The sequence below is a fragment of the Drosophila novamexicana genome, unplaced genomic scaffold, assembly GCF_003285875.2.
Source record: "Drosophila novamexicana strain 15010-1031.04,08,12 unplaced genomic scaffold, DnovRS2.1 tig00001741-arrow-arrow-pilon, whole genome shotgun sequence".
Classification (NCBI taxonomy): domain Eukaryota; kingdom Metazoa; phylum Arthropoda; class Insecta; order Diptera; family Drosophilidae; genus Drosophila; species Drosophila novamexicana.
This window is the reverse complement of record NW_020824885.1, coordinates 37,610-54,211: the sequence shown is the minus strand read 5'-3', so window position 1 is coordinate 54,211 and position 16,602 is coordinate 37,610. Positions and strand designations below refer to the sequence as shown.

At 40.5% G+C, this 16,602-nt stretch overlaps 1 protein-coding gene across 1 annotated transcript; it reads left to right on the top strand.

Annotated features, from left to right (window-relative positions):
- The first annotated feature begins 448 nt into the window (after positions 1-448).
- Positions 449-2,261, top strand: LOC115768273 (vacuolar protein sorting-associated protein 4B). Its single transcript, XM_030712810.1, has 4 exons — positions 449-678; positions 759-1,620; positions 1,694-1,922; positions 1,996-2,261. Exons 1-4 carry the CDS (start codon positions 543-545, stop codon positions 2,095-2,097), a joined length of 1,329 nt encoding a protein of 442 aa, XP_030568670.1. The 5' UTR covers positions 449-542; the 3' UTR covers positions 2,098-2,261.
- The last annotated feature ends 14,341 nt before the right edge of the window (positions 2,262-16,602 follow it).

Sequence of the window (16,602 nt, the reverse complement as noted above, 5' to 3'; positions counted from 1 at the left end):
ATAAATTCCTCGAAATTCCTTATTTATTTTTTTTTTGTTGAATTGGCGCGTGCTGCGCTCGTCGACAGCAACATAAGTAGCCAACACAGCGAACCTGCAACAACCAACAGGCCCAACGAGCAAACCAAACAATAAACAAGTGAGTAATGCGCAACAAAATAACAAAAAAAAAAAGAGAAGAGAGAAAAAAAAACGCAACCAAACGCTCGCTCCTCTTCGCCTTCGTGTTCGTCATGCACTTTGTTTTTGTCAATGCTGCCGTTGCTGCTGCTGTCGCTGCCTGCATTAGTCATACACAAATTTGGAATAGACTTTTGTTTTATTGTTTTGTGAATGTGCGCGTGTAAAGGATACGCGTTTTGGTGCTGTTGTTTTGTTGTTGATCGATTAAATCGATAAATTGCGTGTGTCTGGGGGAACGTGACGTCACTGGCAACTAATTTAACATTCGCGTCTTTGCAGCAGCCGCAAACAAACACACACACACACACACACACACACACACAGAACAGACAGACAGAAGAAGAAGAAGAAGCACATCCATGGCAGCCGGCACAACACTGCAAAAGGCCATCGATCTGGTGACAAAGGCCACCGAGGAGGATCGCAACAAGAACTACGCAGAGGCGCTGCGTCTCTATGAGCACGGCGTCGAGTATTTCTTGCATACAATCAAATGTAAGTAAAGAACACACGCCTTTCCCCCTCCCCAGCCAACCCCACACGAAAAGCAAGTTAGGTAATTGTAACTCTTTCAGATGAGGCACAGGGCGAGAAGGCCAAGGACTCGATACGTGCAAAATGTCTACAGTACTTGGATCGCGCAGAGAAGCTAAAGGAGTATCTGAAGAAGGGCAAGAAAAAACCGATTAAGGAGGGCGGCGAGAGCAGCTCCAAGGATGACAAGGACAAGAAGAGCGACAGCGACGACGAGGACGGCGATGATCCAGAGAAAAAGAAGCTGCAAGCCAAACTGGAGGGTGCCATTGTTATTGAAAAGCCGTGCGTACAATGGTCCGATGTGGCTGGCCTCGATGCCGCCAAGGAGGCACTCAAAGAGGCTGTCATCTTGCCGATTAAGTTTCCGCAGCTGTTCACCGGCAAGCGCATACCCTGGAAAGGTATTCTACTGTTTGGGCCACCCGGTACGGGCAAATCATATTTGGCCAAGGCGGTCGCCACCGAGGCAAACAGATCCACATTCTTTTCGGTATCTAGCTCCGATCTAATGTCCAAATGGCTGGGCGAATCCGAGAAGCTAGTGAAGAATCTCTTCGAACTGGCGCGCCAGCACAAGCCATCGATTATATTCATTGATGAGATTGATTCCATGTGCTCGGCCCGTTCGGACAATGAGAACGACAGCGTGCGCCGCATCAAGACCGAGTTTCTGGTGCAAATGCAGGGCGTTGGCAACGATACCGATGGCATTCTCGTACTGGGCGCCACCAATATACCCTGGGTGCTCGACTCGGCCATACGCAGGCGTTTCGAGAAGCGCATCTACATTCCGTTGCCGGAAGCGCATGCGCGCCTCGTCATGTTCAAAATCCACCTGGGCAACACCACCCATGTGCTGACCGAGCAGGATCTCAAGGAGCTCGCCAGCAAGACCGAGGGGTGAGCTTGTGTGCACAGCACCCAAATGCCAATCACGAACTAATCCATCTTCATTCCATTCAATGCAATACAGTTACTCTGGCGCCGATATATCGATTGTGGTGCGCGATGCGCTGATGGAGCCGGTACGCAAGGTACAAACAGCCACACACTTTAAGCGCGTCTCGGGTCCCAGTCCGGCCGACAAGGAGAAGATTGTCGATGATCTGCTGGTGGCCTGCTCGCCGGGTGATCCGGGCGCCGTTGAAATGAATTGGATGGACGTGCCCAGCGATAAGCTCTTCGAGCCGCCAGTCACCATGGTGGGTAATCGTAATCCCAAGACCCAACTGTCAGAGACGGCCTTAAAAAAACCTTTTACTTGTATTTTTATAGCGCGACATGCTCAAGTCCTTGTCACGCACGAAACCGACTGTCAACGAGGAGGATTTGATAAAGCTGCGCAAGTTCACAGAGGACTTCGGCCAGGAGGGCTAAGCCGCAAAAGCTAATGATACCGCCGCCATTAAGTCTACCACCCATCAGCTAATTCTTAATTGTTGCCTATTGCATAAAACGATAAACACGCCCCTGGATCTATGGATCCATACACACACACACACACACTAACGTACACTCTATATATATATAATAATATATTATATATATACAAATGTTTTCAGTTCTGCTTTTTCTTTTACCACATATTGTACACACACACACACAACCGCTATGTATATGTGGGTGCAGATCGTTCGTCTATATATATGGTTAAAATAGTTTATCAAGTTTTGCCGCCCCCTTGTGGCGGCTGCTGCTGCTGCTGCTGCTGTTGTAATCACGAAATGAAGAGAAAAAGTAGTCGATGTATTTTTTTATACACTTAATGTTAAGCTAAAACCCGAAATGAAACCAATTGTAATTTATGCATGTTACACAGACTGCGACCGTGTGTGTGTGTGTGTGTGTATGTGCGAATGTTTGTAAACCTGCGAGTGGATGCCACATTCAATGCTGCCTTCACACCTGGACACCTGCCCACATGAGCCCCATCAGCCACAGACAGACAGACAGATGGACGGACGGACGGACAGCCGCAGTTGGCCAATTGGCCAGTTAAACAGGCAACAGGCAAACTATTTTTAAATGTAACCGATCAAAAAGCAACAAAAAATTAAACGATATTTGAAATTGATAAGCATCTAGAAATTCAGTGTGGCTCGACTGTGGGATGCCCTGTTCAAAATTAAACATTCGAATCTGTAATTCGCCTTAAACTCATTTTCATAGACTTTTCAACTATTTTCGTTTTGCACGTCTCGGGCCTTTCATATATATATTTATATATATATAAACATAATTTTTTTTTTCTTTTTTGATTATGCTTAGAAATTAAAATTGTTAAATAAATGTATTACGAATGGATAAGGATTTTAATTCAATTCAGTAGTTCAGACAATTATTTATTTAAATATTTGTGAACTTTAAGAAAGCTTTATTTAAACTTAAGATGTACTTAAAATGTTTTTTACGATATTTGCACATTGGTTTTTAATATTTCTGATTTCTGAATATTGCCTGTTTTTCAAATTTCGAGAAATAATGTTAGTTAAGGGCTTACAGAGTTTCCGTCTAGGTTGTGTGTGTGTTGAGAAACTATCTTCTAAATGATGTTAGAGCGGGACAGCTGTAATTGAAGTGTTGCAAAGTGACAACAAATTTGAAAATATGTACCGAATCGCTCGAATGGAGCATGCCAAAATATGATACTGTATCGAAGGTGGAGTTAATATATGCATATATACATATTGATATATACGTTAATATGTATACTATCCATCCATTTATTCAACTGACTGTGCGAACTGTCTCGAACATGAACTTCGATTAGTTTTCTGGACAGATATAGTGCTGGGATTGGATGGCTAAGCGCATAAGGGGCGTGGCATATCGGTTAAATCTATATCTCTTGCATGAGAAATTGCATTCGGGCAACTTTTTGTCAACGACCCGGAACTGGGAATATATGTATGTATGTCCCTTCTGGTGTTCAGATCACAGCTAGATAAATATTTGATTTACCAAAGCTACATTTGAAATGCAGTCTACGCTTAGCTCTTAGGTTGGTAACTGCAATACTTTGCCATATTGGGAAATATCTATGTCTATTAAAATTTTTGAGTTAATGTGAATTTGGGTTTTTTTTTTAATCAAGTACGTTGCAAACATGTTTTAGCCATGGTACCAGGGGGCGTGGCAAATGCCACAAATGAGAGCTGTGACTGGATTGAGCACGAGTCAGATTGGTGTGCACATTATTGCCAAACATGATCAAAGATATATATATATATATATATATATATATATATATATATATATAGATATATATATATGCATAAAGATCAAGCCCAAAAGTATGCTAGCCTTACAGTTACCATAACTAGTTCAACTTGTATAGAGAGTAGGTATCTTATTTGGGATTGATTTACAGAACTTTAAAATACAAAAAACCTCGAAAAGAAACAAATTTATTGGCTTTAGCTTTTAAGGAAGTCTCTAAAAAATGCCCGTGGCAAGTGTCACCGGTAAATGTTCTGATATTTTGATATTTTATGGTTTAGAGCGAGACAGATAGATGGCTGGCCTGCTCAACGAGGTACATGAATCATTTTTGTGCGCAATACCCATTGAAAAAACATAAGATAAAAGGGTATATTGGTTCATGTGCTAATATGCACATATATGTAAAAAGGCAAAAGGAAGTCAGCGGCGCGTGTTTGGCTGCAGCTGGAAGGAAATTTCTCACATAAAATCGATAAAAATCGATTTGGAGACGTGGTTCTTTGAGCATATTACAAAAGTTATAAGAGCTGGATGCGCCAAACTTTGTTGTTAAGTGCTCCGATAGCATACACACATGTGGAGTTTCCCATCTTTTGGATACCTTTCGCCTTTAAAAACTAAATGAAAAAAAAAGCATTTGCAAAGCTTGAGCCTTGCGCTTTGGTATACATGGTCTCTTGTATGCCACATGATGCACCGAAAATGTGATTAACATCGGATTCTAAGCACCGATCTAGCATGCATTTCCCATATGTAGCATGTTTATAGTGTATAGGCTTAAGGCAGGAAGCAGTGTTAAACTGCTTCTGAAGAGAGAAGTGAGAGAGAGAGAGAGAGAGATACAGGGTATCCGCTAGTCGGGCACTTTCGACTGGAGCACTTTTACTACTCTTTTTTGTGGAGCGTGTTAACATTTGCGAGCCGGCATCAAAGTGGGTCAAATTAGAACTTTCTGTGCGCAACGGAGCGGCGCGTGCTTCGATCTCGGTTCGAGCCAGTTTTTTAGGCCAGTTGGACATTTGGGCCCTAAATGCAGCCAATGCACAGCCGAAACGAACGTCGGCTGTGGCAATACGCTTTAGTTTTTTATATTTACATTCAACTTTTTTTTATATGCATGTAGTATATTATTTCTCCTCTTGGCTTTTTGCAATCGTACGTGCTGCGAATGGCGACGACGTCTGCGGACAGTCTGGCAGCGCTGCGACTTGCAGCGACAGGCACGACTGCTTGCCGTGGCTTGCTGCCGCCAGTGTTGCCAGCTGTTGCTCTTCAAAAAACTAGCTGAATCGAATGCGACAAATAGCTAAAACTAGCTGAATTAGATTGGCCGGCTAGAATGTGAGCTAATAAAGAGAAAATTAGCTGCCTTTTCTTTCTGCGTAGTTTTCTTTAAGGCTTTTGAGAAAGTTCACTCGTTCATTTGAACAAGAATAAAAAGAGCTACAATTAGTCCCATTCTGGTGTGTACCAAATAGTTTTCGAAATAGCTATCAATATAAAAATATCTAAAGCAAGTAGATTCCAAATGGCTAGAAACTAATTAAAAAAAGCTAAATTAGGGCAGCCAAAATTGCAAAAGCAAACCCGATAAATAAATAAACAGTTGATACACGCGATAAAATAACTCCCATTCGTTTGTGTACCAAAAAGTTTTCGACATAAGTCTATCTTGTGTTAAAGAGTTTTCAAAACAGCCAAAAAAAAAAATCAAAAAAATAATAGCTAAAAAATAAACAGTTAATACACGCGGCTTAATTGCAAAAACAAGGCATCCAAAAAAAAAAAATAAAAATATTATCAAATACACACTGCTAAATAGGTACCGTTCTATTGTAAACCTATAATAAATAGCTAAATCTAGCCAAAAATGCCAACAAAATAAAAACAGTAAGAATAACAGTAAATATGAGACTTACATGCATAAATAAGTCCCTTTCCGTTGTGAAGGAAATAGCTAAAAAAAATATTGAAAATAATATATTAAAAATATGCAGCTATAAAATAAGCTATAAGAAAAATATATATGAGCTAATGAAAAACAGTCACAAGTCAAAAGCTTAAGAAATAGCTAACGAGAAGAAAAGTAGCCAAACAGCTTTAAAATTAGCCAGAAATGCAAACAACAGCCAGTTAAAGCAGTTGTCGTCTGACAGAGCCACGTTTGGCTGGAAAATAGCTAAAACGGCAGCACTGTTCGCACTTGCTGGCTGCTGTTTCGGGTTTTGCGCGAATCGCGCAACGCGTTTCGGCTTCGTTTCGGCTTCGATCGACGTTTCAGTTGATCTTCAGCCGCGGCGCGTTGCGGTTCAAGTCGGCATTTCGTGTGTGTGTGTCTGTATATTTTGTTGTGTTTTTTTTTTCTGTTTTCTGACGGTTTTTCTTGCGGCCAATTTGCAACGTTTGCGTTTTATGCGCTGCATCTAAAGATATTTGTTGTTGTTGTCGGTTTATGCTTTGCGCAAGTTTTCGAAAATAGTTTGACCAAAGGCAGTGAAAAAAAGTGCGTAATTGCAGCTTGTGTTTTGGTTTGTTTGTTTTGTTTATGTTTATGTTTTTTTTTTTTAATTTATACTTTTTTTTTGTTGGTTGTTTGTGTTTGCGGCTTTGGCCTGCCCTTTTTTGTACTTTTGTCTTTCAATTGTGGCGGCGTCTCTCTCTCTGTGTGTGTGTGTGTGTGTGTGTAGGTTGTCGTTTTTTTTTTAATTTTGTTTTTTTTTTTGTTTTTTGTTATGAAGCACAACTTTCACGCGCCTCAAGTGAAACTGTTAACGGAGCCCGGGCACCAAAGCAAAAGAAGCAGCAGCCGCAGCCGCTCTTCTTCTTGTTGTTGGTGTTGGCATACATTGCTTATCACTATATCACAGCAAAAACAAAATAAAAATCTCATCATTTCCATGTGTTGTTTATCAGCTTTTTTTCCTAAGCATTTTAGCCATTTGAAATATATAAATTAGTTTTGAATTAGTTTTCTTTGCTGCACTTGCTGTCAGCTTCAAGTTTGTCGCCTAAGTCTTTTGCTCACTGCTTGCCTGCACTGCTTGCTGCAGTTGTTACTGTTGTTGCTATTATGCATATTTGTTGTTGTTGTTGTTGTTGCTTCAAACTCGTTTGCCGAGCGCATTACATGCCACGCCCCCCTTACCCGCCAGCCTGCAGTGTGTGCAACAAAACAACAACGACAACAACAACAACAAAAAGCAATAATTTAATAAAGAAATAAATAATACGAACAAAAAAAAAAACGATCATGCTGACATTGACACGAATTGCAGAGAGCGACAAAAAGGCAGCCAATTCAGACGGCGGCGCACAACAAATTCCATGGTGTAAAGTCTAAATCAACAAAACTGCAAACTAAACTAGAAACAACAACAACAACTACAACAACAAAACTAGTAGCAGCTATAAATGCAGCGTGCTCAACGCGCAGATACCCTGCAAAAGGTTGTGCTTTACGTTACTTTTTTCAAATACTTTCCCTACTTTTGTTTAAGTATAAATAAGTATGAAAATGACTATTGCCGGTTCAAATGGCATTTGCTTGTACAAAACGGTTGTATTATAATTTTGACGGGTAATCTCGAGGATTTTCTACTTTGATGCTAAGTTTTCCCTACATTCACGTGCCTTAGGTCTATGTGAAGCTAAATACCAAATTTTCAGGCTCTAACTATAACAGATCCTGAGCTCATATAGACTGGATGCAGCATACCATTTGCTTGTACAAAACGATTCTAATTTTGACTTATAATTCAGTTAATCTCGAGGATTTTCGACCTTTATGCCAAGTTCTGCATACATGAACGAGCTTAAGGTCTTTGTCAAGCTACATACCAAATTTTTTGAAGCTAGCTGAACTAGATCCTGAGTTCACATAGATTGGCTGCAGCTGTTGATCTTGCTTGGGCCTACATTTGCACAGCGAGCGTCCAGTTGCACTTGTAACACATTTGCCACCACACTTGCCCGTTTACAGGGTATATTAATGGCATTTATGTCAAAAAATGTATTCAATTAAAGTGCATAAATTCCTTCAATGTCATTCACAAAACATTTTAATTTTAGTTAAACACTTTATGGCCGTTGTTGTCGCCTTTGAATAATGCGACTTAGCATAATTTGAGTGCTGTAAACGGCCAATGATTGAGCCCCGTTGTTGTTGTTGTTAATGTTGCACTTGCTGTTGTTGCTGTTGTTGTTGTTGTGGTTGTTGACATAAGCAAGGTCGTCAGTCAATTGGGCGCACCAAGTGGAGGAAAAATCACAGCTCACAGCTCACAGCTTTCAAATTGCTTGTTTTTTTTTTCTCCACTTGAAAATCGTCTCGTAAATGGATAAGCTATATGTGAGTAAATGGGCTCAAGCATTGGAACCAAACGATTTAAACAGGAAAACAAGATTTTAAGCTTAACTTTATTTATATATATTTTGCTATGGCTGTAAAGAAATATTACGAGCGTGCACTTTAAACGCCTTCCCTTGAACCTTGTCTGGAGTGTTAAATATAATATGAAACGTTCAAATATTTCCCGAGTCAAGACACAGTCTAAACACTGTACAGTTGGCAATTTATCGGCTAATGGGCGGCAGATTGTGACGAAGTTTAGAGTTCGCAATCCTGAGAAGACAACAGACAGCATCCTTTTTGTAATTTTAAATAAAACAGTTGCCCGACTAGGGGACACCCTCAACCTACCGCAAGTTCAGTTCTCCAGCTCTAGTAGATTCTGTGATCGACGCGCTCATACATACAGACAGACGGAAGGGCAGACGGACGGATGGACGGACGGATGGACGGACGGATGGACGGATGAAGGGACAGATTGATGCTGATCAAGAATATATATACTTAATGGGGACGCAGATGCTGCCTGCTGCCTATTACATACATTACCACAAATATAGTATGCCCCTTTTCCCTATCGGGTCCAGGGTATAAAAAAGTTATTTATAAAAAAAATGTAAACTAAGTTTGTCTTAGAGTTCTTAGAAGTTCGCGCGAATTACTCGAGTAAATTCTTTACCACTTGCATTTCCAATGCCATTCATTTCAGCCGGACGACGCCGGGTAATTTCTTCTAACCCCAGTCATCAAATTTTGAATAACACTCATATTCTTATTCCTATTCATTCAGTTTTTTGGCTTTCTTCTCACACGTAGTTTTGTATATAACTTTTTTTGGAGGCAGTGAAAGCAAATTATTCTCTGTCAAAAATTGCGAGTTCTAGAAATGGAACTTATTAAACGTAAGAATTGTCAAAGAGGGCACACAACAGTCAAATTCCCAATCGGTTTAAGCGAAGCGTCTTCGTGCTGTGTCTGTCTGGGAATAATGTTGTTCACTTTAGATCTAGGTGGAAAGACAAACAAGAAAGCGTTCTATACTAACCTAGCCCAAGCATGGTTAAAGTACCTGCTTCTGGTCTATATACACACACACACACACACACACATATATATATATATATAGTTGCGTTTCCTCAGCTCCATTTAAAATAATTAACTTTTACTTTGTGTACCACAAACCAATTAACTGAAATCGTGCTGAAACCATTTGAGAATTATAAGCGCAGTTCTTTGCCAACATCCGCTCAGACGTCTCTTAATGCCGCGCTCGTTCCCTTTGGCTTTCTACAGCAGAGGTCATCTAACTAGATCTCCAGCTGACCAACAATTAATGCCATAACAATTATCTATGATTAATTCTGTCGCTTGGCTAGCAGAGATCCAGTGCACTGCACTTGACTATTGGGGTCGATGGGGCAATTGTTTCGCTATCAGCGATTGTTTGGCTTGGCGTTGGGCAACCGGAGACATTGCGGCCACCAAGACCCAAAGACATTCAGCCGCGACAGAGGCAGAGGCAACATCATGAGATCCGTAATTGGAGGAGTCTCTTCTAACATTTCAGTACATGACAAATTGGGCCATGTGGCCAAAGAGTTGTTGGGCTCGCGCTGACGAACTTTAAATGCTCTTGGCAATATTTTCAAGTAACAAGAGCGTTCGGCTGGATAGTGCCCGACTAGTAACTACCCTGCATTCCTCTGCTTTACGAATATTCCGACTTTCACACACACAAACACACACACACTTGCATGCATGCCCCATCCAATGTGTAATGGGTTCTTGAATAACTCGGGTGTTTGTTGTACGATCTTAATGAAATTTGTAGGGCATAAATATGGCATCCAAATGCGCTAAGATACTTAAGACCGTAACTGCAGAAGAGCATTGCCTTCATTATTGTGCGAATGTGTGCAAAAAATGAAATATACCCAACAATACACACTCTCTTTAGAGTCTTATATATTTGGTGGCTGTGCCTATTATAGGCCCTGAAATAGGCTCGAGAAATGAGCTTTCGATATAGAATTTTATCGATTTCATGGCAAAGGGGCAAGTTATCGATGGCTGGATGGATATATAATATATATATATATATATATATATATATTGATATTCTTGATGCTCTTAACGTAAATCAGGTTTGCTTCCAATTATCGATAACTGAAAGCATATTCCTGAAATCGACTGAAATCTTTATCAAAACCCTGCTTATCGTGCCTATCTCAAGTCGCAGTACATATATATCGCATACATATATATTTGTTATTTCTGTTGTCACATATTATATATTAAATTCATAATACTCTCCAAAAAGGGCATACAAATTGCTTGCCTTGCGGCACTCGAGTCGCATCCCACGCTTTCATGAAGCCCACTTGACATGTTCTCCATTCCTTACTCCCCCCCTTCTCTCTCTCTCTCTCTCTCTCTCTCTCTCTCTCTCTCTCTCTCTCTCTCTCTCTCTCTCTCTCTCTGTCTGTCTGTGTCTCTCCCTCACTCCCCCCCCCCCCCCCCCCTCACTCTCTTTCTCACCCTGTCTCTCCCTCTCATCTCGCCCAGCGCTTAGTTTTCGGTTCTGGGCCATAACTGTTTGCTGGGCTGACGGAGCCTGGAATATCTGGCCCATAAAAGTGGGTCACATACGTATGTGCCATTGCATATGGCTGTGTAATTGTTACCGTTGTTGTTGTTGCTGTTGTTGCTGTTGTTGTCTCATTGCATTTTACCGTTGGTTGGGTTTTCCACAGGCCCCCGTTAGTTGATTTATGGCGCATTGTCTTTTCGGCTTCTTCTGCTGCTTCTGCTTCTTCCTCTCGATTGCATGCAGTGCATGCATGGACAATGAGTGTGCCACTGTGGAAATTCTTGTGAAAAATTAATGCAACAACAACAACAACAACAACAGCCGCGACGACAATGGGTAACAATATTAGAAGCAACTAATTGTATACAACTAAAACTTACAACAACGAAATGTAAAAAATGAAGAAAAAAAATACTTTAATGTAACGGCGGAAACTTCATGCGCCGCTGGTTTTCTATCATATTTTCATGTTGTTGTTGTTGTTGTTGCTGTCCAGCGCCCGTTGGCTGCCTCCCTTTTTGCATTTTTTTCGTCTTCGGTTTTTGTTTTTTTTTTTATTTTTTGCTTGTCGAGTCCGTCGTAACAAACAGGAAACTATTTATGCGACTTGCCGCTGCTGCTGTCATGCGAAAATTGGCTAAGGAAATTTGAACATTTTTCGTTTATTTACTTAGTTTGTTGTTTTTTTTTTTTTTTGGCTGCGCGCCAGCGACTGCAAGTTCGTTGCCTAAGTCTTTCGTATTGCAAGCCAGCAAATAAATACCTCTGCGATTGCTGGCATTAAAATGGCACACACACACACACACACACACACACACACACACACACACACAGAGTAGTCAGACAAATCGATCAAAAACGATTGCCCAAAAGTTGGCACAAAGCAAATGCATTGTCTTGCTTGCGCGCGCATGTGTGTGTGTGTCGGTTCCTATTTGTATCCACGATGCCATAAATTTTGGTCAAGAATAGGGTATTATAAAATGTTGCAAGCAGCAGCCAGCAGGCAACAAGTGTTAATTAAAAACTACACAAGCAATATATATGTTTATATATATATATAAAAGATATATTTGTTTTACCTTGCAACTTCCAGATGAAGATATGGATATATATTGTGCAGACTGATTAAACGGAAGCGGCAGCTTTTAGTGTAGTTTAGTGCACGCTAGGACTGTGCTTTGGCGAATTCCACCTGAAAGTGAGGAAAACACGTGGAAAATAGTTTTTTTGAAATTCTTTTGCTTATCCTCCGTTCGGCTGCAAATTCAGTTTGACATATCTTTGAGTTGTTTCGCAATGAAAAGCATGGGTCAAATGGGTTTTTCTTTGTGGGAAAGTTTTTAAGTTTTTTTAAGATGTGTGCAAGGACTTACTGAAAACGTTTTTAATGACTTTGCGAAGGACACCTCGCAGCTTGGAAGCTGAATGCAATGGTTGGGACCCCAGACATTTAGATAAACAAAAATTGACTAACTAGCGCACTCCTTCCAAATGTTATAAATCTTTGGGCTAAGGATTGATAGTCGCATCTTGTATAAATATTCTAGATCAGCATCAACAGCCGAGTTGTTAAAGCCCTGCGACAATAGTCTACAAGGGTATTAAATATTCGGCGTGCCGAGCTAATTCTTAATTTTTCATCTTTACTAAGTTAGATAGCATATGCTACTTTAGCTGCAGTTACAGGGCATCTGCTCGTGTAGCATGCCCAACACTTTCGTTTCTTGTCTGCATGCATCGGCCGTAAGCTGTGCAGCCGCGTTATGCTTTTCTTTTGGCATGGTTCGATTTCGTCTCTAGCTTTTGATTTCACAGCAACTCTCTTGGCTTTCCAATGGGGGAATGGATGAGCTGTCAGTTCTGGACGAGCGGCACTTGCATATTGGCGTCCATTTATCGAACCGACGCGCCGTTTGTATTTAATGAGCAGAATTAGCCGCAAATGCGAAAATGAGCGCAACTGCCAACTGGCGGCTGGCGGCTGGCGGCTGGCGGCAGCTGAAAGCGGACCCAGCACCCAAATTGGGTTAATCTATTTGAAAGTGGCAGCTGGTCTGACGCGCTGATGAACTGCCAGACTGAGGCTGAGACAGTTTAAGTCGTTGTAGAAGTCGTGCGAAAGCCGCTTTAGAAGCATTATTGCCAGACACTTTCCATTTTGTCTATTTGCTGACAATGTGTTGGCGTATCTTTCGCTTTCCCAGCGCGACAAATGCATTTCTTTTAAGCCCATTTGTAGCTGCATCCCTTTTGCTGTGCTCTTTACGCTTCGTTCGTTCCGCATTTCCACGCTGTGGAATTGCGGGTGGCCGCAAGTCTTGCCATTGATTGATGGATCCGCATGAACCGTCAAACAATGCGATTGCCTTTTTTAAGTTTGTCAACTGTCTGTTAATGAATGAATGCCCAGCTAGCCTGACTAGCTAGCGAGCGCTGTTAAGTTAACAGCTGTTAACAGCTGATGGGTGCTTTTTGATGACCTTTTCAAGTATTTAAATAAATATTATATATTTTTATGTTATGTGCTGCATGTTATGTTTGGCTGATTAGCGACACAACATTGCACTGCTTGACAACTGCTTGCAACTAGCCCACTTAAGCGATATGTTAAGCCGCTGTTAAGGTATTTACATAACAGTAAGCTCTTCGGCATGTTATGTATCCAATTAGCTTTAGTCTAATTTTCTGAGAATGTTTTACCTAAGGCTGTTTAAATTGACTGTAAGCTCCTGGGAACTGCTTTGCGTTTTCTATGTATATACAAGAGATTTTGTTGGCATTCATTATTTAGTGATGACTTTAAGAATTCTTAAAAACGATTGCACCTAATTCCAAACAGAGCAATATTTTAACAGATTTCATTGCCAAGCAGCTCATAAAAAACTACGCTAATCAAGTTTTCCATGTAAAAAAGTAAACAGCAGTACGTCAACAGCTTAATGTTAACATTACTTTAAAATTTATTGCACTGTTTAAATTTAAATAGTTAATGAAGTATTTAAGAAGGTGGATGAATCAACTTGATTTGGTATTAAACAAACGTAGAGAAGTATTGTCTCACAGTGCGACCTTTAAAGGCAAAATTAGCTTAAATTAACTCAAGCTCAAGCGCATAATAAATTAAGAAGAGCTTCTTGGAGGGCATTGGAGCCAAAGTTGATAATGCTGCTGGCTTATTTATCTTTCATTTGAAGAGCTTGCCTAATAGTTGGCTCGTATGCTAATTGATAAGTCACGGCTCGAATGAAAGTGAAGCTCAGTGAAGATTTGTTGTGCACTCAATAGATCAATAAATCAATCAATCTACAATTTTCAATGCTGTTAACAATATTTGGTTTCGGTTTTTATTATCTTAAGTGCTTAGCAGGTTTTTTCTTTCGATCACTCTCACAGTTTTCACTTTCGTTAGATGACACCCAGTTTTCGTATCGCGGTCCGCAGTCTCCCGCCTAACTGACTCAGTTTCTTCTCTCGAAATTAGCTAAAAACTCGACAAAAAAAAAGAAGAAGAAGAAAAACAACAAAAAACTAGATGACAAGATCTGATTTTTTGTGCTTTTATTGTTTTCATTTTTTTGTAAAATATTTTTTTATGCTTTTTGACTGCCGTGTGCTGCTAACCCAAATGTGCACATTCAACTTCCAATGTTCAACGTTTAACGTAAAGCTCAACTCTGGAATTACACTATGCAACATAGAAAGTACAACTATTCATATATTTCAGATATAAATGGACTCTTTGTGGGACAATCTAATAAAGAACATATTAAACAAAATCTTTAGAAAATCAATCTGCTATAGCACATTGTTTCCCCAGGAATTCTTCTTCAAAGAATTGAGTTATTCGAGTTTTATTCAGTGAATCCGTAAAATCACTTGAACATTTTTTGCAATAATATGTTGCTACCTTTCTAAATATAATCTGGAAATATCGAATTTCTGAAAGACATCTGAATAGAGGAACTTAATAAACATAATTTAAGATGTTTATTCTATGATGCACTTTTATGATTTTTAAATATCTGTTTTTATGTTTATATTGAAAATTTGGCTAACATAAATATCTTGTTAGTTTCCTTTGATCAGGCTTCCCACAAAGTTAGCAATCGTACAAACTTGTTGTTAAACATTGTAACGTTAGCGAACTGTCAACATTTGACAAGTGCAGCGTTGCCATATCATGTTTGCCCTCGACTTCAAACTGCAAAATAAATGTTTGATATAAGTTTTGCAACGTTAGCAGTCGATTTGTGGCGCACATCTTTTAAAACTTGAAATTTGCTAGACAAAAGAGCATGAAGGGAAAACAAGCGCCAACTCAATGAAATGGCTTGTCATTAAAGCGTTGCCACACATCTATTGGTAAGGCGTTGCCATACCAATGCACCTATGCACACAATCTTAACATGTGCCTGCCATATTTAACAAGCTGTTAACTTATGTTAAAGCAGTGTATTCTAGTTCTGTCAGATAGAGTGAGATATCTACGAGATCATAAATTATGCATATATATATGTATATATATTCTTGATCTTGATCAGAGGTCTGTTATTTGCTACCAATTGATACGATAGTTCAGATATAAAGCTTCTATATAAAAACTATTTTCAAGCTCTTCTTACCAGATGCAGCTCTACAAATATATACGATTTATGCTTGTGAACAGTTGAGCTAATATTTGTTTGTATTTACATTTCCATAATTTTGTAGCATAGTGTAAATTAGGTGTGCGTGCGCTTGAGCTTGTGCTTGTTAGCAATGTTTGACTTTTAACATTAGTTGCCTTTATTGTTTGCTTATTGTCATTGTTGTTATTTGTTTGGCTAGAGAATCAGTGAAGCTGACAATAAGAAGTTCAATGGCCCAGCGGCAGTTAAAGCTGCGCTTAGCGCACATCCTGTCGGCGAGCCGGCTTATTATACAATATGCAGACAGCTGACAATGGTCACAACAACGACAACAACAATAACAACACTTGTTGCCTGCATACTGGTATTTGGCTAAAACATGCAATTGATAATTGTTGTTGCTTCTTGTAATTGCAGGCCACACACGCGCAGAGACAGAGCGAAGCTCATAAACAATCAATCAGCAGCAATCAGCATCAATCATAGCTCAAATCACAGCAAGTTGGAGCTGGTGCTGCTGCCGCTGCTGCTGTTGCTCTTCAAGTGAAAGCTACGACAAGAGCAACTGTTGCTGCTGTCGCGTCTGGCACATAATTCAATCAAGCGCAAAGTCAACGCCATTACACGAACGCGCCCCAGACGCGCTTCATAGCGCCCCAGAGGCAGCCCGGGCCGGCCAGCTGCCGCTCCCCCGCAGCAACAACAGCCGCAACTCAGCCTCAACCCAGCCGCTGCTCAGTCAGTCAGTCAGTGAGTCAGAGAGACGCTGAGACATCGCTGCAGACGCCATTGGCCGTGGCCAGGAACCAGTCAACAGCAAACGGCAACCAGTCACGACCGCAGCGACTGTTGCTGCTGCTGGCAGGTTCACAAATAAGTGAAAGTGAATTTGTTTATGGTATATTGCTATTACCAAAGCGAAAGAGACATAACACTCAAATAAAAAAAAGAGCTAAACGTATAAGAAGAAGACGCGTCAGAGCAGCCCAAATCATAGCAACGCGAGCAATGCAATTGCAATTGGCATAAAAAACACACTCAGCAGCAACAGAGAGCCAGAGAGAGAGACGGGGAGAGAGCGAGCCTATTAG